At 43.2% G+C, this 22,874-nt stretch overlaps 1 protein-coding gene across 1 annotated transcript in view; it reads left to right on the top strand.

Annotated features, from left to right (window-relative positions):
- Positions 1 to 1,569: 1,569 nt before the first annotated feature.
- The window catches only part of CYB5A (cytochrome b5 type A), a 133,045-nt gene continuing 111,740 nt past the window's right edge, over positions 1,570 to 22,874 (top strand). Inside the window, exon 1 of the mRNA XM_085606940.1 lies at positions 1,570 to 1,724. Within this exon, the coding sequence (XP_085463066.1) occupies positions 1,602 to 1,724 (123 nt within the window). The 5' untranslated portion in view covers positions 1,570 to 1,601. The remainder of the gene's footprint in view (positions 1,725 to 22,874) is intronic.

Here is a 22,874-nt window from a genome sequence, read left to right as displayed (position 1 = left end):
AATTCTCTCCTGATACCTAGAATTGGGCTTTTTCCAGTATGGAGCTTGCTTGCTTGTTGTATTGGTATTCCAATGTATTGATTGCGGACTGCTTGATTATTGATTTCTAATAAGATTCTTATGACCAAACTTCATGAATTTAATTTAAAAGACCATTTGGTTGTTAATGAGGCTTTGTTGTTATTTCACCCCCTCTTAGAGCCCCTGCATCTCCTCTCTGCATATTGTTGGAAGAATTACCCCCCCCCCCCCCCCCCTCCCACCTGACATTTGGCTCTAGTTGGGCCTCTTTACTTAACTCTCATTATTGACTGACAATTAGTTTATGCATTGTGATTAAAAATGTATGTGATTTTCATCTCTTTAATTTTCTCTAAAACAACACCAAAATCCATTTGTCTTAGACCAGAGACCGATAAGAGTGGGAATTACTCGTGTGACGGTAAACTGATATTCTAAATTGAGAAACCGATTCCCACTCCAGCACCTGGAAATATATTCCTTTTAGAATAGTACATCACCTCCCTCAGTTTAAGGTTCAGGATTTGGCAGGTGTGCCTCGCGTGCGAAAGATTGCGTGTTAATAGTTCACGTTACCCTTGCCCTACTAAGAGGTGAAAAAGCAAACTGTCTGTGCGTGTCGTCTCGTGTAGGACGTGCTGTCCAACAAGAAAGACTCCGCCCAGTAGTGTAGGCTTAGCATTTCAGGCTATCTCCGTTTTCATAACATTGGACCCTCTAACTTATTTAAAGACGCATACAAGAAATGATCTGAATTTGCTGTGGCCGGGCGTCTGTCATTAAAAACACAAACGCTGCAAGAAAAAAGCACATCCATGAACTGTAGTAAAGTATAAATTGCCGATCGTTAAATTCAAGTGCAGGGACAGCTAATTGGGCTTTTGTTACACCCTTTCCTATGTTTCTCTGGGAACTACTTAGAGCATAACCCTTCAAATATGGCCCCCACTCTGTCCTTCAAGTTCTTGGAATTATACTCGTAAACGCGCCTCTGCTATTTGATATAGTGAATCGGGGCGGTGCTTGGAAATGTCAGCTGGATAAAAAGAGAAAGTGGACCACGCGGCTAAAAGCAATCTGTCGGCCATGTATAAAGGGGGTGTTCCGATCGATTGGGGCCTTGAGTGCTGCCAAACTAACTGTGATCGACTCTGGCAATCAGATTTCCTGCAAGAAAAGAGGAGTGGTTTATTGTACCTATCATACAGTCTTACATATTTCTGTTCTATTTGTATCGTTGTGACACTGCTGTTTACTCGGAATATTTGGCGAAGCCTGCTTACGCGCTCCTACTGCGTATTTAGGTAGCAAAGCACTGTTTACCGATCACAACCTATAATCTCTCTCTCTCTTTTAAATCGGCAGGCACATTTAGTTACCGAGACTCGACAACTTCTGTAAACTTGGCTTCAATCGACTCAACTCTGTCGATTCTCAGCGAGTAGGCGGCTTGGTTTTCTAGTCGTCCGATTGGAGTGGGGAAAAGGGGTGGTGACCAATCACCATCACAGCTAGAAGTTGTGGATTTCAGCTGAGAGAGCAAAGATCATTCTTTGGGCGGTAGTGACAGCGACGGAAGGATGACAGACACCAAGGAACCAACGTACTACACCTTGGAAGAGATACAGAAACACAACCACAGCAAAAGCACCTGGATTATCCTGCACCATAAGGTTTACGATGTCTCTAGCTTCCTAGAGGAGGTATGTATACTCTACCCCCTACCTACTGGGTTCCACCGCCTACTGTATTGTACTCGTCTCTGACAGCGCTGTATCCTTCCCGGTGACTGTAAAGAGCTCCACGTCTTGTTTGGCACTTTCAATCAGTCCTTGCTTAAGGACGTATTTACAATGTTTAAAGTGAAGCTTCAGGTGTGAGTATGCAGTAACCTGTTGGCTAAAGTGCGGGGAATGGCTTCAAATATAGTATATCCCATTGAGCCACTTGAAAGCAATGATCCCATACACTTCTGTCCCTCTTCCATCCTAGTCCCCTAGTTTCTCTATTTTCTCTGTAGAGGTCTTCAAACTTTTTTCCCCTCTGAACCTTTAATGGAAAGTAGTTTGAAGAAGTCTGGACAAATTCATCAAACAGAAATTGACCCAAAACTGTGCTCCCCAAAATTTTTGTAACCCCCTTGCACTTCTGGGTCCCAATGCAACTGCATCTACTGCACTAATGATAGCTGCGGCCCTGAGTAGCAGTCTATCTATTCTGCTTATGTTGCTGCGTTACCACTATGCCTGATCATCGCTCCAGTCTTGAAACCGGCTCTCTGTCCGTTGTGTTTTTTTAATGGGGAGATTTATATAGTGCAGACTCAACCCAAGGGCATTGGAACAGTTTATATGAGCCCCAGTTGCATTACACAAGGTCAGGTTAATTTTATTAGGCAGAGGGACATGATTTTTTCCCCCCCAGATTCACAGAACGTTAAACTAATGCAGACACTTGAACCCGGTTCCACTTTTCCAAAACCAGCAGCTCTCTCCGTTCTAGTTAAACGGATGAAAAGTTGCTGAAGACATGGCAACGTGATGCAGCACAGAAAAAGTCCCTATACAAAGGTTGCCCTGGTCACCTGTCTATTGCTTATTGCTATATTTGGGTATTAAACCCAAACTGAGGTGAAACCAGTGGCCAGATAGTGTTAACAAATATACCAAGCATTGGTAAATGAATTAGGTTTCATCTATGTGATAAATAATACTTTTTTTTGGATAAGTTTGGGAGCAGTTGTGCAATATAAGGAGCTGTACAGGTGAAACCTAAAAATTGCCTCAACTTCACATTCCACACCCTCCAGTAACCACAGGGGAAGGTTCAAAGACCAAAGTGGTATTTGATATACAGGCTTATAGAGTGTTGTGTCTGGTAGAATACATACGCGATTCCAATGGTAAGGCCACCAGGCTGTCAAAAGGTCCCATCAACTGAGGTGTGAATTAAGCATGGCATCATGGAGCTCCCAGGCTAGTAACGCAGAGAAGGAAGACACAATTCAGTCATTGGAGATGGGCAAGTTAATCAGAAGATGAGAGAAAGAGCGGAGTAGGACTCAATGGCTTTAGGAGGAGGCAAGGGTGCAGCTTTCACTAGCGCACCATGTGCAGCAGTGGCAGGGCCCAGGTTTGTGAGGAGCTTGCTGACACTGCACCGCCTTTTCTGCTCAACGAGAGCGCTTCGCAGGCGACTCCTAAAAAAGGAATGCTACTGACCTGGCATAAACACTTTAGGAACATTATTGTGGTCTTCAAACTGCCTCAGAAAAATTGGTAATAGGGATAATTTCAGATATTTATATCTTTACATGAGCTTCTCACTCAAAGCGTCACACATAATGAATGTGCCACACAGTATCCTGAAAACATGTAACTGTCACGCATTAGCAAAGTGAAAATTTGGTAGCTATGCATGGATAAAGAGGAAAAGGTACTATTGTTGTTCAAACTTCCACAATGAACATCCTCTTGCGGGAGCGACGGCTGCGTTAGAAGGTGAAGAACAGTGATACGATAAGCTGGTGCAGGGTAAACACCACTTGGGATAGAAGCAAAGTTAAGTCCTTCCCCCCCACGATGATGCAGCCCATGCTCCTCTTGCTCCAACCCAGTAGGCGGGAGCCTGTCAAATGAGGAAAAGAACCAGGAGGAGGACCACAATGAGGACGAGCCAAGCACTCCAACTGAAAACAAAACAGCCATTGTAAAACGTCGACACATTAACTTCCAGAACTAGAAACCCAAGTAAGCTCCAAACGACTAGCTGCAATTTCCCTTTCCATTTGGGTTTCAAACATAACACTAAACATTAATATTTGCTGAATTGTACAGGTTTCGGTTGGTATGCTAAATAATTCACAATAATTGTTGTGTTAAACATATTTTAAAACCTTTATTTTAATGGAGTTCTTACTGGTATGTGCCCCTGAGTACTCAAAATGTTCATCAATTTTTTGTGTACTCTACCCGAATAAACGTCCCCCTCCGAGTGACATTGCGCAGTAATTAGTCGGTAGGTGTCCCTCCGCACATTAAAATGCACCCACCAGGTTGGCTGTGATGAAGGCAGCTGTCATGTCAATTAATGAATAGCAGCTCAAACTGATTTGAAAGTAAAGATGGAAGTCGTAGGAAGAATGCTTCTTCTGTAGGAGGGGAGTTAAGGTTAAAACCGAGTATAGGGCATCGCAGACCAACAGAAATGGGGAGATGGAGAACTGTTAAATAAACAAGTACTGAAGTGGGTGCCTGCTTGTGCCCCTGGGATGGTGGACTGCATGCGCTGACGAAGGCACTCAGATGGGCCCTTGCTTGGGACCCGGGGGCACGAGGTAGTGCGTGCTTTTTCTGGAGCACGGAGAAGGAATAAAAGGCGCGCTGAGACCACAACACTGGTAGTGCTGTAACTTTAAAGCAAGGGTGTAGTTCTTGTTTTTATTTTGCTTTCCCGATCCTTGCTTGAAGGAAGTTCCACCAAAGCACATTAACACCGTATTTTGCCGATGGGAAACTGATAAGAGAAACACACATGGAAGAACAGGAAATAGACCACCTGCAACCAATAGAAATGAGAAAAAGTAAAGTGACAAGGACCAATAAGAAGTGAAGGCTGGATGTAAGTCCCTTTTAAGATATATTTAATACAAAAGATTTCACAAGCACAGCACAAGGGCTGTGCAGGCAAAACCTAATAATGAAGTAATACTATCACAAAATATCCCACATTACACTGCATAATTTGGGTTCAGTTGGCCGCACACTGCTAGTCACTCTAGCAAATTGCCCCAAGGAACTGTGGTCAATGTAGTGGTGTCGGCGAGTACGCCTATGCCACGGTGTATATCAAAAAATATATGCTGCGTATATCCATCCCTGGACACGTGTTTCGAGGTAATTGCCTCTCGTCAGCAGAGAGCAGGTAAGTGTAAGGGGTGCCGCGTGGACTGCCAAAGTTTAAAAACAGGTATAGTACCTCTCATGGCGCGCAGGTGCTGGTCCAGGACTCGTCAGTCCAATGGCACGAGGGAGTCGTATTATATCGGGTTCAGTTGGCCGCACACTGCTCGTCACACTAGCAAATTGCCCCAAGGAACTGTGGTTACACTGCATAATTTGCCTTTTCTTTCCACATGCTTGCATTTGTTAACTGAAGTTTCATAACGTAAAAGAGTATATTTTCCACAGATTAACTTGCCTTTATATTTCGGAGAGAGGAAAAAAAAAACATAGTTACTGAATATTTGTTGTTGTTTTTTAGCCACATCTTTGATTCCTCCATCACTCACTGACTGTGCCCCAGGGCACTCGGGATTACAGTTCCACAGTTGTTATGCACTTCAACCTCTTCATATAAATGAAGACAGCCTGGAAACATGCCATATAAACAAGGCCTTGTTTTCAGGCCATTTTCGCTTCTAATCCTTGCAACTGCCTTTGCGCCCCCCCCATATGAATGCATTCACGGGCCCCCAGTTTGAAGAGCTCTGCTCTATACAGCAGACGGCAATCCTGTGTTGCACATCAAGAACAGTGGTTGAACTGTATAAAGTATGAGGACTGTGATTTTGAGTCCAACGGGTGCAGGGGTCAAAGACATGGATAAAAAGATCACAATGTTCTGCAACTATTTTGTTGGATTTTCACATTCAGGTAAATACATGTAAAATAGAACACATACAATGAAAACGAAATGCACGTTTAAATAGGTCTATGTGTATAACCAGCCAGTATCAGAACTGAATCCTGGTTGGCGCAGTGGAGAATGACACGCATATAGTACTTCGAGGTTCCAGCCTGTGACTGAAAGCACTGTAAATATTTAGTGTGCAGAGATTTAGTGTTAACATAAAACCAGTGCTTTCAAAATATGAATTTTTAGTAATATGCAGTCATACTGTAACTAGTGCAAATCTTTTTTGTAAGTTTCATTTAGAAGAAAGCACTCCAAGACTCGGCTGCTAACAAACTCCCTTACATTACCTCTCTCAGAATACACATCTTTTGACACAGAGGAAGTCTCAAATAATTTCATCAATCAAAGCCTATTCTACCTCCCAAGCAGCCTTTAGATTTACTTAGTATACAGTTGCACATATGTATGTTTTCTTCAGCTACCGGACATCTTGCAGAAAAAGGCTTATTTCTTCTTTAGCTGTTTTCCTTCCCCTTGGCTACTCCATACTTGAGAATGAGCCCCAAATCCCGTTCAAGCCAGAAATACCATAACCACCCAGGATGATTGGTTTCGAACTAAAAGTATTGGAACTATTTTTGTTATGTGAAAAAAAGATAGGGAACATCGTTCCAAGAGATCCCTTCTGCATCACCTACTGATCCATACCCCTCCCTGCACTGCGTTAATTTACTCATGGTACTTATTTACTCCTTGAACTTCACCAAGGCTCTGTCTAAAGTTGGGCGCGACATTGAAGGCTTGAGCCAGATCCTTGGATCAGGTTAAGGTCATCTTTACCCTTGAACCTAAAACGAGCCGAGCTTTCATGAGGCTTCTACCTGCCACCCATGCTGTAATGTCATGTGCCTGAAATTAAAAACAAAACCTTAACTTCTCATATAAAACAGGCAAGAGAAAAGTCTATCTAGTGGCTGAATTGCACAATGTGAAACCAGAAAACCTGAGATCAATCTTGGCTTCCCTGCTTCACCAAACTGTGTGATCCTAGGCGACTATTTTACTTCACCAAGTTTCCTCTTTCTTCATTATCACATATGAGAGTGCATGTATATTTCGAATTTTGAAGAGACTTTATCATATTGTTCCATAGTTTTACATGGTGAAACATTTTGAGGGCTCGGTTTGTGCATGGCCTATTAAAACCAAGCCATACCCATGGCTTGGTCCTGGAGCTGATCTCGCCTTGTTAATTTGTTGGCTCGCCCACCTCTAGCTCTGCCCACACATCCTCTGCTTGTCATTGGCTGTGCTGTTCTCCCACTGCACTCTTCCATTACTCGGCTGCATGATCCTTTCTGTTGTCAACTTATGTAATGCCCTAATCCCCACGCACTTGCTCTGACTTCCTCTGTTGATGCACCCACCACCTTCTCCTAGTCTGTAGGCTTTCCTATTCTGTACACTGCAACCAACTTAACGACTTTAACGGTGCAGTTGAAGCTGTTCGTCATTGCTCCCTACCAGAGCAGAGTTTGTTTTCACCAGCAATTTCAATCTTTTTTGTTTGGCACAAATTCAGTCATTTGTGGTTATAACTTTTCTTCTACCTTTGTAATTTCAACCCAGCCTGTAGCTTATAGTCTTCTCTTCCTGTGCAAATAGCCTTTGTTTGCTGTAAGAAGAACTGTAAATCCATTCGGGCAAAATGTTTTCTTTCACGGAACACTCCATTGGTAAGCTTTGGCCTCCCTTTTCTTCAGTGCCCATTCTTTTAACCAAGCTAGCACCGTGCATTTGTCAGCTCCGTGTTCTGTTGTGGCATTAGGGGAGATGGCCAAGCCCTTGCATCTTGTTGAGTTATTTCTATTGTGACTCACTTCATCTGCGTCGTCCCTTTCGCTCCCTACTGTGATTTCTCTGTGAAGTCCTCTGTCCACGTGACACGTAATTTATTTTCTGATGGAGTTTTCACGCTTAATACTCTAAAACAATTGCATCTTTTTTTTAAACGTGTGCTTAAAACAGCGGGCACCCTTTATGTCTCCTTAATTTCGTATTTTGGGGATGGCTCCAGAACACGGACCCCCATCCTTTTTCCATAACAAGAGGCACTTCTGATTGGTGTTAATATTCCTGAAGTACTAGTGACTGATAACTAGTACAGCATTGACCACATCAGAAACATGTGGCCACACAGTGCAGAATTATAAGTAGTGGCCACCTAGCCGTATGTCACAATATTGAGTGATGCCGAAATATATCCAGAATATTATATCTCTGAATGTTCATATGTACGTTTATAATTCTAAACTCCATATCTACCCACCTCAAAAAAAAAAAAAAAAAAATGTGTGTGTATGTGTATATATATATATTCACTGAAAAAACCATGGGTTTCACACACGTTATAGTTAGGAATTAGCATTTAAAAAACCTTAGAAATTCAGTGAAAAAACCATAGGTTTCACACATGTTATAGTTAGCTGGACATTTTACTCGTAAAAAACCAATGAAATTGCCCCGTTATAGTTAGTTCAGCTAACTATAACTCGCACGCGCCCGCAATGCACTGCTGATGACGTCACATATTACATCACTCATGACATGGTCAGTGACATCACTCATGACATCACTGATGACATCTCAAATGACATCACTGATGACATCATCCAGTGAATGTGTGTTTTTCTGAAAATTAAATATGTTTTATATATGTATATCTCAAGGTTGATGGAAGAATAAATGGGTATATAAGTGTCTAAATGGATGATTTGTTTTTTAAAAATTGATTGTGTAACTGACTGATTAAGTGTATCATAGTGAATACATGGCTTAGTGAGTAATGTTTAAATATGTAAATATCTGTATCAGTCTCTCACTTGTATAAGTGGCTGCATGGGTTGGTGAGTAGCTACATGGGTGTCTATATAGGTTATTAGTTGGTTTTTTGAGTGTCAGTCTGAGTATCTCCATGGTTCGGTGGGGGGTATTATGTAGTGCATAGGAACATGAATGAGTCACTCACTGTTTGTATGTGTTGAAGACAGCATGTGTGCAGGACTATATGGGTGGATGAGTGTGTGTATGGCTGTGTTAGTGAGTGAATGACTGTCTCAATAGTGACTTTATGAGTAACTACATATGTTTTAAACAAGTATATGTGACTATTGGTGTATATAAGTGAGTATATGTGAGAGTGAGAGATTGAAAGAGTTCCTGTATGAATAAGTATGTGTTTCTATAAGTGATTGATTAAATGACTAAGTATGTTTAAGTTTCTGTAGAAGTAAGTGTGGTGGTGTGTGTATAACTGTGTATGCAAGTAAATGTATGTTTGATTCTTTATTAGCATGAGTGACTATGTGTGTGAGTAACTCTATGGATGAGTGGCATTGTGTAACAGGATGTATAGGTGTATGAGTACATATGATGAGTGAGTACATGTATGAGTGACTGTATAGGACTGTTGGTGAATGAGTGGATGTGTATGTGGATCTTAGAATTACTGAAGAGGTTGTTGTAACTGGTATTGGTATGTCCATTGTTTTAAAAATTTTAGTCTCTATTATTCAATGTGTGTATCAAAGGTTATATTAGGGTGAGAGGAGGTCTGCCACTCTATCACAAGGATGATGTCATCAGTGATGTCATTTGAGATGTCATCAGTGATGTCATGAGTGATGTCACTGACCATGTCATGAGTGATGTAATATGTGACGTCATCAGCAGTGCATTGCGGGCGCGTGCGAGTTATAGTTAGCTGAACTAACTATAACGGGGCAATTTCATTGGTTTTTTACGAGTAAAATGTCCAGCTAACTATAACATGTGTGAAACCTATGGTTTTTTCACTGAATTTCTAAGGTTTTTTAAATGCTAATTCCTAACTATAACGTGTGTGAAACCCATGGTTTTTTCAGTGAATTTGCAAGGTTTTTTAAATGCTAATTCCTAACTATAACGTGTGTGAAACCTATGGTTTTTTCAGTGAATTTGCAAGGTTTTTTAAATGCTAATCCCTAAATATTTCGTTTTTGAAACCTATGTTTTTTTCTGAGAATTTGTATGGTTTTTTTATATGCTAAGTTATGTATTTTTAATTAAAGATATTTTTTTTTATTTAAATAAAATTACTTTATATTCATTTATATATTATCTGTATTTTTTTATAAATTATTTTTTTAAATAATTCAATTTGGATATTTTTTTTTATAATTTTTTAAATTATTTAATGTCCTCTTTTTTTTTTTTATTTATAATTTCTTGGGGTGCGCGCTCTGAGCGCGCACCTAGTACTATTTCGTATGTTTTTTATGAATTCCGGCGTACGTTATTTACGTACGCAAATATACTTGTTGGTGCGCGCTGGGAGCGCGCACCCAGTACGTATGCGTACGTACGTACGCACGCATGCGTCCTACGCCCTCGACGCGGTTTACTTCCGCATACGCTAAAATTACGCGCAATAACGGTCGCGTATACGCGTGTTAAACGTATGCGCGCTAGGTGCGCGTATATGACGTATGCACCTGCGCGTTTACGCGTTCGTGCATACGTCATCACGGGGTGCGCGCTCGGAGCTTGCTCAGTGCGCGCACCTCGGGTTTATACATAAGAAAACAACATTTCTTATTGGTTATCATTACTTTCAGTTTCTAATTGTTTCAATACCACACCCAATCTCCTCATGGCAAGTCATGTGATCAAGAATCATCACTTTTGATTGGTTTGAAGTACTTTCTGTTCCAGATTCTTCCCAAACCACACCTACTCCCCTCATTATTAGTTCTGATTCCTTTGGAGAAGGAGCTATTCTGTTGTTGAGAGACAATGGCTGAACAGCAACCTACTTCAGACAGTGACCAGGACACTCTTGAGAGGCAGAGGAACAGGAAGCAGAAAGACAGCTTTATATGGCAGTTTTTCACTTTTCCAGAGAATGAGAAAAAGGTAAATGCACCAAAAGTTACATGTGTACTTTGTAACAAAGTCTTATCTCGTGGGAATCCTAACAAGAAATATTCTTTTAGCATTCACACTATGTTAAGACATGTTGACAAAATGCACCCAGTATCTTTTCGTCGAGCTTCTGAAGAAAACTCTCCACCTGCTCAGCCGACGACATCAGCAGCAGCTCAGCCGAGCACATCTTCGGCAGCTCAGGGGAGCACTTCAGCTGCGATGGTGCCTTCACCTGTTTCTTTACCTCTTGTTGGTCCACCTTGTTTGGCGAGGTTGTCTACACGGTGCACTAATTGCGGTTCACTTATTTCTGTGGGGGAGACCAGTCTTGATCTCCTTCAGAGAAAATTTGATGCGCATTCATGCACTAGGCCATAGATTTTTTTTCATTTTTTGCGTTTTTCTCTTCCTGTTTCCCTCCATTAACTCAAGGGCTCTTTTAAGAGCCACTTATAAACTTAACCAAAAAAATTTTTTTTTTTTAATTTTTTTTGGAAATTTTTTTGAGGTGCGCGCACCCTGCGCGCACCCAAGGTTTTTTAAATTTTTTTTTTTTTTTTTTTTTTTTTTTTTTGAGACTCCCCCTTTTTCCTACTAATGCAACTGTGAAATCACCAGAGGAAAACACAACAAATCTCTTCCTGTAATTCCTATTTGCACACAGAGTCATGTTTTCACATTAGTCACAAAACGAAAAATCTTTGCCAATTTGAATGCACACTTACTGCTCTTTTTTGTTGGCAAGTGAAAATTACTTTTACAGACTGACACATTATGAATCCACTTTTCAGATTTTTTTAAATGCACATGTCCAGACTGCATTTTCAGACCACAAACCATGTGTATGCTGGGTGACTGCCTACACTCCAGCAAGGGCAACCAGCCTTAGTGATGCTGAATGTATTTGCATTACAGACTGAAACCTCAAAACCCCACAGCACATTATCAGAGCCAGGACCTTTGTTCTCTACACCTCTCTCCACTCAGCAGAACCAGATAATGGCAATCTTTCCCTCTATTTTTCCACACATATAGATGTTAATTTCAAATCACACTGCTTCCCCCTTTTTTTCAAATGTAATCACACATTTCTATTGCTTGAAAACCAACCCTTTTCCAAATGTACCCTTCCCCCAACTTGACTTCTGCCTAGTACCCTTCCCCCAACTTGACTTCTGCCTGCTACCATAGCAACAGCTCATGGAACACTGCTGTGTGGAGTTAGGTCAGAAGTTCGCCACACAATGTTTCAATTCCACAGAGCAAGAGTGCTTGACTTTTCAAACCTTACAGCAAATCCATAGTACTGTTCTTTGGTAACACATTTTTCTGAACCAATACAAAACATGCTTCTATTAATTTACACATACAGCCTAGTTTTTAGTGTAGAATGGTATGAAACAGCCAATCAGTTCTTTTTTTTTTTAATAAAAAATATGTATGCCTCCATTTCCAAACTGTCTTTCATTTCTTTTTACCATTCTACTGAATTACACCTCCTGAGTGCATCCAGATCTCCTTTGAAGATGTTCACAGTGTGGATTGTAGGACACAGCTATGTCTTCTGGAGTGAAAAATTTGCAGAGAAAAGAGGTATGGTGAGAGACCTTGCTTTGCCAAATGTAGACATCAAGTGGATTGGTCAGAGAGGGTTAAAGTGGCACCAATTAATGCCTTTGGTGAAAACCTTTCTACATCTCCCACAGCCTAACCTTATTATTGTGCACTGTGGTGGTAATGATCTAGGCACTTTAACTGGGGTAGGTTTGGAAATGCTTATTAAGGACACCTTTGTGCAATTAATGTCGCTTTTTCCTCAATCTGCCTTTGTATATTCTAACATATGCCAAAGGCAAAAGTGGAACTGGTCCAACCAATTTTGTCCGCAGATTGACAAAGCAAGGAAGCACGTCAACAAATCTGTTTCTGCTTTCCTCCGTGACTATGGTATGGGTTCCATTTACCACAACAACTTGCGTTACGACATGCAAGACATTTATAGAGGAGATGGTGTGCACTTCAATGATGAAGGGAACAGAGTCTTCCTCTTGAACCTCAGACTCTGCGTTGGTACTTACTTGTAGGTACCGAAAAACAAACAATAAACACAAGGGCTCTTTTTAGAGCCACCTTATATCTAAACACTTAAATGCAATTTTTTTTAAATTTCTTTTATTATTTTTTTTTCCGGGTGCGCGCAGGGTGCGCGCACTCGGCGATATTTTTTTTCAAAATATTATTCTTTTTTTTTGCCCTACAAGGTCCTACTTTGACCCCCTTACAATGCCTACTGGGTCTATTTCTACCCACTCTGCCCCCTTTTCAAGTGCTCCCCCTTTGTTTATCACCCCCTCTTTATGCGATAGACAAAATGGCGGCCGCCGCTTCCTGACTTCCACCGATTCGAATGTTTACTAAGATCTAACAACCAATCAGAATTGCGCTCGCGCACGGCAAGGTGCGCGCACCCAGCGCGCACTCTGCGCGCATACAGATATATATATTGATTCAAAGGCTATTTTCTCAGAATCTACTGAACAGATTTACACCAAACCTACAAAAGGCACTTCCTTGACCTAGGGACTACCTCTCTGCCAAATTTTGAGTAATTCTGTTCAGCCGTTCGGGCTGTAGCTCGTTCTAAAGGTCCTATGGAAAAATGCATGGGAAAAACGCGTTTTGGGACCCCCCTTTTATCTCAGCCCCCGCTTGACGAATCCCCCCGAGACTTTCAGGGTAGGAGCGGAGCGTAGCGCCCCACCTATTTTGAAAAATTCGCGAGGATTCGTCGACCGGCGCCAAAGTTATTCAAAATAGAATGTTGAGGTTTTCCTATGGAAACGTGGTCCTAACTATAACTACCTACTGGCGACCGCCAGTAGGTAATATATATATATATATATATAATCAGGCAAGTGGCCGCTGCCAGAAGACAGTCCATGACTACATGGGGAATCGTCATTACTGAATCTGCGATTCACGGTCCTGACTGCATTTGAAATTGGGGCTTGGACGTAGGGGACTCTGGGAAGCCAATGGACACATGAAATACGGGGTTTCCCAAAGCATTAACCCCCCTCTTTTGCTTGGCACATCAGCGGTTTAGAGAACTGTAATTTGTCCCGCTAGTGGTACTTACCACAGTGTTGCATGCTGGTCACTGAAGTCTACAGCGCTGGACTATAGCGATAACAACCAGGTGGGACAAGTCCTATTTCCACCAATTGGAGAGCCGCAGAAAATTCATAAGAGGGAGGTGGGCCAACCCTGCGCTGTCTGGATCTGAGGAAGGCGATTCACGCCGAAATGCATAATGCCCATCAGCTGTGAATAAATTGGTTTCCCCGCTATTTCCCCGCTGTGTCCTCTTGATTGCTTGTCAGTAAAGCGGTCCTGTGTGTGATATATATATCCATAATTAAATAGATCTAGAGTCAACAACATAAAAAACTAGACTTACCTTTATATACTTACCTTAATGATATTGTGGCAGTTTAAATGCTGCATGCAATAATTTGGTCGGGTATAATGTTTAGAATTCTATACTGTAGTTGTGCACCAACCACCTGACACATAATATGCCTCCACATGACTAATAATATAGTAGTCACAGACATAAGGTGCCCACTGGCACAAAAGAAATACTAAAATCTATAAATCTGCACCACTGGTTATGAACTATTATTCAAATACAAACATCGGCATATCATTTTATCTAAATGTGGATGATTTTCTGTTAAATAGGGACTTTCCATTTTGGGTTAACACATTCACATAGAATCTTGTCTTTTTCTTGCAAAGTGACTGTCTTTAATATGGCTACAGGGGACCCTCTGAACTTAGTACTGTGCTGGGCTGCACTTAATAGGGCTACTTCCAGAGTACTGATGAGGTTCTTATAGCGTTTGAGATCCCAGCTTCAGAAATGACATACTTTCTGTGTCATGATGGATTTTCTGTTGCTGAACCGTATTAGCGGCAAACAAATGGACAAATCCAAAATGTGTGATCTATTGGTTGTGCCAGTGCTTGTCTCTGTCTCGTAAAAGAGCACCCTCTTTAAAGCTGATTTGTTTTGGCAGCTGATTCAATAGTGAGCAGGCACGTAAGTTTTACTGCCACATTTTTCAACCCCCGAGCCACATACGCTCCAGTCTCAACCTATACAGACCAGTTGTTTAATTTGTGTTGTTGAACCGCAGAACACTTGGTGCTTACTTTCTAAAATAAATACATATATATTCTAAATAATTAGAATATTGGGATGCTGCTGGCTCCACTGAAAACAATTAAGTAGCTCAGGACCAATAGTGGCTGGAATAAGCCTTCTGTTCCAACATTCCAGTGTTTTTTGTTTTTTTTCTGTTTTTTTTTTTCTTCCCTGTTTCTCCTTTTTAATTGAGAACGTTCTGCCCTCAGTGGGTGGAATGCTCTAATAGCCTTGTAGCTTGTGGCGCTGGCCCATAGCTCTGGTCCAGGGCCTTTAACAAAAGGTACAGTCCTCTGCAGTGGGCTATAAATATAAGTGCAGAGTTCTAAAGTGTTAGAAGAATGGCAACCGCAGCACTCCGCAGAGCTGGCAACACACACCAAGGCTAGATTCTTGATTCCATCTTTTACCTCTTGCACTGTTTTCTTACATTTTTTTTATGGGCTCTTTTTTTACACGGACTTTCTCACTTTGTTGTTGTTTTCCTGTCTTTTAGATCCTCCTCCTTTTCTCCATTTTCTGCAGGGCTCTGGGTCAAAGTCTGTTTATCAAAAATAAGGCTGTTCCCCCAAAACTGATTCTGATGTCACTGCCTGCAAATACTGGCCCGAATTAGAGACTGGGAAACTTGTCAGTAAGAAAGCATCTATTTGTTGTTGTGAAATTCTACATTAGGTGTCTGTCAATTAGAGCACTGTAAAGGTTTGATGGATTTAAATTACAATTTTTGGCAGGTGAAGCATACTGCCTGTATAATTCCTACCTAACATGTATTGTATAAAACATACATGCTATACACATACCATCTTGTGAAATAATGCCAAAAGAGGGCATAGGACGATGGCCTCTGAACTATGCTACAGTGCAAACGGGTCATCTGGCCTTCGATTTCTACCAGCTCTGCCACTACTCAAGTCAAACAAGCTTTTTTCGATTTCATATATGAATCCTAAAAGCATTACAGGCCTTATAAAACAATTAGACAGACATCAGTATCACAATTAGTAAGATTCAACTCTGCCACTAGTATAAGTCACTTGTTTGTGAGATGGCAGAAATTCGGGGAGCCCTTGCTGCTTTTTAGTGTTAAGTTATAAAACCGAAGGGGAAAAGAAAGCCGCTCCTCGTATTGTGCTTTAGAAGTAGGGTGAAAACCGCCCACTGTGTGACTTTCTCTTCCTTGAGGTGAAACCAGGTCACGTAGCAAGAGCTGCCAAACGGGAGAACAGATCTCTAGTGAGAATATTCCCTTTGCCAAGAAGGATGAATTTTCAGAAAACGACTTAACCAAATAATATTTGTGCCTGTTGAATAGACCTGTAGTTAGAATAAACCCAAATTTGTCAGGCTAGGCTTGCATTAAACCTTTTCAGCGGTGGCTCCTGCGCTAAAGCGGAGTAGCGCCACCCCACAGGAAAAATAAACTGATAATAATTAACACCATGTTATTTTTATTTTTCATTACTGGCTCAGGGCTAGGCTGGCCACAGAGGAGGAGTGATGGGCACTTTCTAAGTGCGCATGACGGTTTGGCTGGCCGTCTTAGGCTGGCCAAACTGTCATGTGCACTTAGCATGTTCTCCATCCGGCTATATTGTACAGCCTGGGTGGATAACATGCACAGGCTTTCAGTCCCTGTCTGAGCGCCGAACCACGGTGCTCAGGCCAATCACGACGCTGCTGTGATGCTGGTGACAGCAGCGTCCTGATTGACTAGGGGAGTCTGGGAGCATGTGTGCTTCCGGTTTCCTGCATCGACCAAAGCGGACGACGGCCGGCAGGTGAGTGGATTTTACTTGTAATGTTTTTTAAATTCACAGCGAAGTGCTATTTTGCTGTGCATATCGTTTTTTTTACCTCTTATTCTTATTCCCCATTGAGCCATTGATATGTTTGGCTCAGTCCTTCATTCTTTACTTGCCTGACATGTCTAGCAAGTTGGGTCAGCCAGCTGCATTTTGTGGATTGGTTAATTTAGTTCAGCTGCTTAAAACGAGGGCAGATACGTCACCTGGCCCAGCCCAGTGCTCTGATTGCAACCCTATCGTTTGCAACCTCCGGTTGAAGCAAAGATTGTATAAATAAAAGTATCCGGTTAGAAAAACAAAGCAAATTCTTCAAACTGTTGTAATACTGGAGTTGATATGCACAACAGACCAGAGGCAGTTGTGCCTACATGTGGTCTTCAACATACAGGGCAGGTGCTTGGGGCAGCCGCTGCAACTACTACCGATATTCACCAGTTTTCAGCACCAGCACCCTCTTTTGATTCCTACTATTTTGCCATAAACATTTTAGAACAGAACAAACAGGAGTTAAAAAATAAATATACAATGAGTGACTGGCTCCTGAACCGGACGAGCCTGTAAGGTTCTTGAGGTGGACGCAGCTTAATGTTCTGTAAGGCTTAATGTTCTGTAAGGCCCTAGAGGTGGACGCAGCTTAATGTTCTGTAAGGCTTAATGTTCTGTAAGGCCCTAGAGGTGGACGCAGCTTAATGTTCTGTAAGGCTTAATGTTCTGTAAGGCTCTTGAGGTGGACGCAGCTTAATGTTCTGTAAGGCCCTAGAGGTGGACGCAGCTTAATGTTCTGTAAGGCTTAATGTTCTGTAAGGCCCTAGAGGTAGACGCAGCTTAATGTAAATGTTCTGTAAGGCCCATGAGGTGGACGCAGCTTAAATGTTCTTTAAGGCACTAGAGGTGGACGCAGCTTAATGTTCTGGAAGGCTTCATGTTCTGTAAGGCTATTGAGGTGGACGCAGCTTAATGTTCTGGAAGGCCCTAGAGGTGGACGCAGCTTAATGTTCTGTGAGGCTCTTGAGGTGGACGCAGCTTAATGTTCTGGAAGGCTTAATGTTCTGGAAGGCCCTAGAGGTGGACGCAGCTTATTTTTCTGTAAGACACTTGAGGTGGACGCAGCTTATTTTTCTGTAAGACACTTGAGGTGGACGCAGCTTTTTGTTCTGTAAGGCCCTTGAGGTGGACGCAGCTTAATGTTCTGTAAGGCCCTAGAGGTGGACGCAGCTTAATGTTCTGGAAGGCTCTAGAAGTGGACGCAGCTTAATGTTCTGGAAGGCTTAATGTTCTGTAAGGCTCTAGAAGTGGACGCAGCTTAATGTTCTGGAAGGCTTAATGTGCTGTAAGGCTCTTGAGGTGGACGCAGCTTAATGTTCTGTAAGGCCCTAGAGGTGGACGCAGCTTAATATTCTGTCAGGCTTAATGTTCTGTAAGGCCCTAGAGGTGGACGCAGCTTAATGTTCTGTAAGGCTTAATGTTCTGCAAGGCCCTAGAGGTGGACGCAGCTTAATGTTCTGTAAGGCTTAATGTTCTGTAAGGCCCTAGAGGTGGACTCAGCTTAATGTTCTGTAAGGCTTAATGTTCTGTAAGGCTCTTGAGGTGGACGAAGCATAATGTTCTGTAAGGCACTGGAGGTGGACACAGCTTATTGTTCTGTAAGACACTTGAGGTGGACGCAGCTTTTTGTTCTGTAAGGCCCTAGAGGTGGACGCAGCTTAATGTTCTGGAAGGCTTAATGTTCTGTAAGGCCCTAGAGGTGGACGCAGCTTAATGTTCTGTAAGGCCCTAGAGGTGGACTCAGCTTAATATTCTGTAAGGCCCTAGAGGTGGACGCAGCTTAATGTTCTGTGATGCTCTTGAGGTGAACGCAGCTTAATATTCTGTAAGGCTTAATGTTCTGTAAGGCACTTGAGGTGAACGCAGCTTTAATGTTCTGTAAGGCCCTAGAGGTGGACGCAGTTTAATGTTCTGGAAGGCTTCATGTTCTGGAAGGCCCTAGAGGTGGACGCAGCTTAATGTTCTGTGAGGCTCTTGAGGTGGACGCAGCTTAATGTTCTGCGCAGCTTAATGTTCTGTAGGGCCCTAGAGGTGGACGCAGCTTAATGTTCTGTAAGGCCCTAGAGGTGGGCGCAGCTTAATGTTCTGTAATGCTTAATGTTCTGTAAGGCCCTAGAGGTGGACGCAGCTTAATGTTCTGTAAGGCCCTAGAGGTGGACGCAGCTTAATGTTCTGGAAGGCTTAATGTTCTGTAAGGCCCTAGAGGTGGACGCAGCTTAATGTTCTGTAAGGCTCTTGAGGTGGACGCAGCTTAATGTTCTGTAAGGCCCTAGAGGTGGACGCAGCTTAATGTTCTGGAAGGCTTAATGTTCTGTAAGGCTCTTGAGGTGGACGCAGCTTAATGTTCTGTAAGGCCCTAGAGGTGGACGCAGCTTAATGTAAATGTTCTGTAAGGCCCATGAGGTGGACGCAGCTTAAATGTTCTGTAAGGCCCTAGAGGTGGACGCAGCTTAATGTTCTGTAAGGCCCTAGAGGTGGACGCAGCTTAATGTTCTGTAAGGCTTAATGTTCTGTAAGGCCCTAGAGGTGGACGCAGCTTAATGTTCTGGAAGGCTTAATGTTCTGTAAGGCTCTTGAGGTGGACGCAGCTTAATGTTCTGTAAGGCCCTAGAGGTGGACGCAGCTTAATATTCTGTAAGGCTTAATGTTCTGTAAGGCCCTAGAGGTGGACGCAGCTTAATGTAAATGTTCTGTAAGGCCCATGAGGTGGACGCAGCTTAAATGTTCTGTAAGGCACTAGAGGTGGACGCAGCTTAATGTTCTGGAAGGCTTCATGTTCTGTAAGGCTATTGAGGTGGACGCAGCTTAATGTTCTGTGAGGCTCTTGAGGTGGACGCAGCTTAATGTTCTGGAAGGCTTCATGTTCTGTAAGGCTATTGAGGTGGACGCAGCTTAACGTTCTGTGAGGCTCTTGAGGTGGACGCAGCTTAATGTTCTGGAAGGCTTAATGTTCTGTAAGACACTTGAGGTGGACGCAGCTTATTGTTCTGTAAGACACTTGAGGTGGACGCAGCTTTTTGTTCTGTAAGGCCCTTGAGGTGGACGCAGCTTAATGTTCTGTAAGGCCCTAGAGGTGGACGCAGCTTAATGTTCTGGAAGGCTTAATGTTCTGTAAGGCTCTTGAGGTGGACGCAGCTTAATGTTCTGTAAGGCCCTAGAGGTGGACGCAGCTTAATATTCTGTCAGGCTTAATGTTCTGTAAGGCCCTAGAGGTGGACTCAGCTTAATGTTCTGTAAGGCTTAATGTTCTGTAAGGCTCTTGAGGTGGACGAAGCATAATGTTCTGTAAGGCACTTGAGGTGGACACAGCTGATTGTTCTGTAAGACGCTTGAGGTGGACGCAGCTTTTTGTTCTGTAAGGCCCTAGGTGTGGACGCAGCTTAATGTTCTGGAAGGCTTAATGTTCTGTAAGGCCCTAGAGGTGGACGCCGCTTAATGTTCTGTAAGGCCCTAGAGGTGGACGCAGCTTAATGTTCTGTAAGGCTTAATGCTCTGTAAGGCCCTAGAGGTGGACGCAGCTTAATGTTCTGTAAGGCCCTAGAGGTGGACGCAGCTTAATGTTCTGGAAGGCTTAATGTTCTGTAAGGCTCTTGAGGTGGACGCAGCTTAATGTTCTGTAAGGCCCTAGAGGTGGACGCAGCTTAATATTCTGTAAGGCTTAATGTTCTGTAAGGCCCTAGAGGTGGATGCAGCTTAATGTTCTGCGCAGCTTAATGTTCTGTAAGGCCCTAGAGGTGGACGCAGCTTAATGTTCTATAAGGCCCTTGAGGTGAACACAGCTTAATGTTCTGTAAGGCCCTAGAGGTGGACGCAGCTTAATGTTCTGTAATGCTTAATGTTCTGTAAGGCCCTAGAGGTGGACGAAGCTTAATGTTCTGTAAGGCCCTAGAGGTGGACGCAGCTTAATGTTCTGTAAGGCCCTAGAGGTGGACGCAGCTTAATGTTCTGGAAGGCTTAATGTTCTGTAAGGCCCTAGAGGTGGACGCAGCTTAATGTTCTGTAAGGCTCTTGAGGTGGACGCAGCTTAATGTTCTGTAAGGCCCTAGAGGTGGACGCAGCTTAATGTTCTGGAAGGCTTAATGTTCTGTAAAGCTCTTGAGGTGGACGCAGCTTAATGTTCTGTAAGGCCCTAGAGGTGGACGCAGCTTAATGTAAATGTTCTGTAAGGCCCTAGAGGTGGACGCAGCTTAATGTTCTGGAAGGCTTAATGTTCTGGAAGGCCCTAGAGGTGGACGCAGCTTAATTTTCTGTAAGGCTTAATGTTCTGTAAGGCCCATGAGGTGGTCGCAGCTTAAATGTTCTGTAAGGCCCTAGAGGTGGACGCAGCTTAATGTTCTGGAAGGCTTAATGTTCTGTAAGGCACTTGAGGTGAACGCAGCTTAATGTAAATGCTCTGTAAGGCCCATGAGGTGGACGCAGCTTAAATGTTCTGTAAGGCCCTTGAGGTGAACGCAGCTTTAATGTTCTGTAAGGCCCTAGAGGTGGACGCAGTTTAATGTTCTGCGCAGCTTAATGTTCTGGAAGGCTTCATGTTCTGTAAGGCCCTAGAGGTGGACGCAGCTTAATGTTCTGGAAGGCCCTAGAGGTGGACGCAGCTTAATGTTCTGTAAGGCTTAATGTTCTGTAAGGCCCTAGAGGTGGACGCAGCTTAATATTCTGTAAGGCTTATGTTCTGTAAGGCTCTTGAGGTGGACGCAGCTTAAATGTTCTGTAAGGCCCTAGAGGTGGACGCAGCTTAATGTTCTGGAAGGCTTAATGTTCTGTAAGGCACTTGAGGTGAACGCAGCTTAATGTAAATGCTCTGTAAGGCCCATGAGGTGGACGCAGCTTAAATGTTCTGTAAGGCCCTTGAGGTGAACGCAGCTTTAATGTTCTGTAAGGCCCTAGAGGTGGACGCAGTTTAATGTTCTGCGCAGCTTAATGTTCTGGAAGGCTTCATGTTCTGTAAGGCCCTAGAGGTGGACGCAGCTTAATGTTCTGGAAGGCTTAATGTTCTGTAAGGCTCTTGAGGTGGACGCAGCTTAATGTTCTGTAAGGCCCTAGAGGTGGACGCTGCCTAATATTCTGTAAGGCATAATGTTCTGTAAGGCACTTGAGGTGAACGCAGCTTAATGTAAATGCTCTGTAAGGCCCATGAGGTGGACGCAGCTTAAATGTTCTGTAAGGCACTTGAGGTGGACGCAGCTTAATGTTCTGCGCAGCTTAATGTTCTAAAAGGCCCTTGAGGTGGACGCAGCTTAATATTCTGTAATGCTTAATGTTCTGTAAGGCCCTAGAGGTGGACGCAGCTTAATGTTCTGTAAGGCCCTAGAGGTGGACGCAGCTTAATGTTCTGTAAGGCCCTAGAGGTGGACGCAGCTTAATGTTCTGTAAGGCCCTAGAGGTGGACGCAGCTTAATGTTCTGTAAGGCTCTTGAGGTGGACGCAGCTTAATGTTCTGTAAGGCCCTAGAGGTGGATGCAGCTTAATGTTCTGTAAGGCCCTTGAGGTGGACGCAGCTTAATGTTCTGTAAGGCCCTTGAGGTGGACGCAGCTTAATGTTCTGTTAGGCTTTTGAGGTGGACACAGCTTAATGTTCAGGGCACGGTTCGCCCGCAACACACAAGCACATCTACCATGTCTGCTTAGAGGGAGGTACACCTGCAGCAACATGTACAGGGCAAGCCATGGGGCTCCACGCCATCGCCCCTAGGACTTGTAATGTGAAAAATAATGTGCACATGTTCACTGAAGCGTCAGCGTTCACTCTCTCATAAATGTGGTGGTACCATGGTGACTACGATACATGTGATCAACTTCAGCCTCCGGTTGATGAAATCGAGGGCATTCATCTGTTGTACCAAGTATAATTTGCGTCGCCTGAAAGGAGTGAGGACCCTCTGTGTAACACTTTAAATTGAATAAATGTAAATCGAGCGTTCCTCAATACTCGTAAGGGATATTCCGGCATCCTAACCCCTCTCCTTAAGTGTCAGCAGTCTACCTACATGTCCTTCCCAGCACTCCAGCAAAGGTAGTCACTCTCTTGCCAGTCTGTCCATGAGTGAGCATGCAATGAAGGGCAGCACGAGTCGGAGGTTGAGTATCGATTTGTGCCCAGAGAAGCTTCCTCTGGCTTGTCAGTTCACTGTATGTGAACAACTGTCCTTTTTACAGAAGTGTGATGCAGAATAGTTCCCCAAACCTGG

Source organism: Triturus cristatus, chromosome 5_2 (assembly GCF_964204655.1).
Source record: "Triturus cristatus chromosome 5_2, aTriCri1.1, whole genome shotgun sequence".
NCBI lineage: Eukaryota > Metazoa > Chordata > Amphibia > Caudata > Salamandridae > Triturus > Triturus cristatus.
Note: the sequence above shows the minus strand (reverse complement) of the source record. Positions and strands in the feature narration are given on the sequence as shown.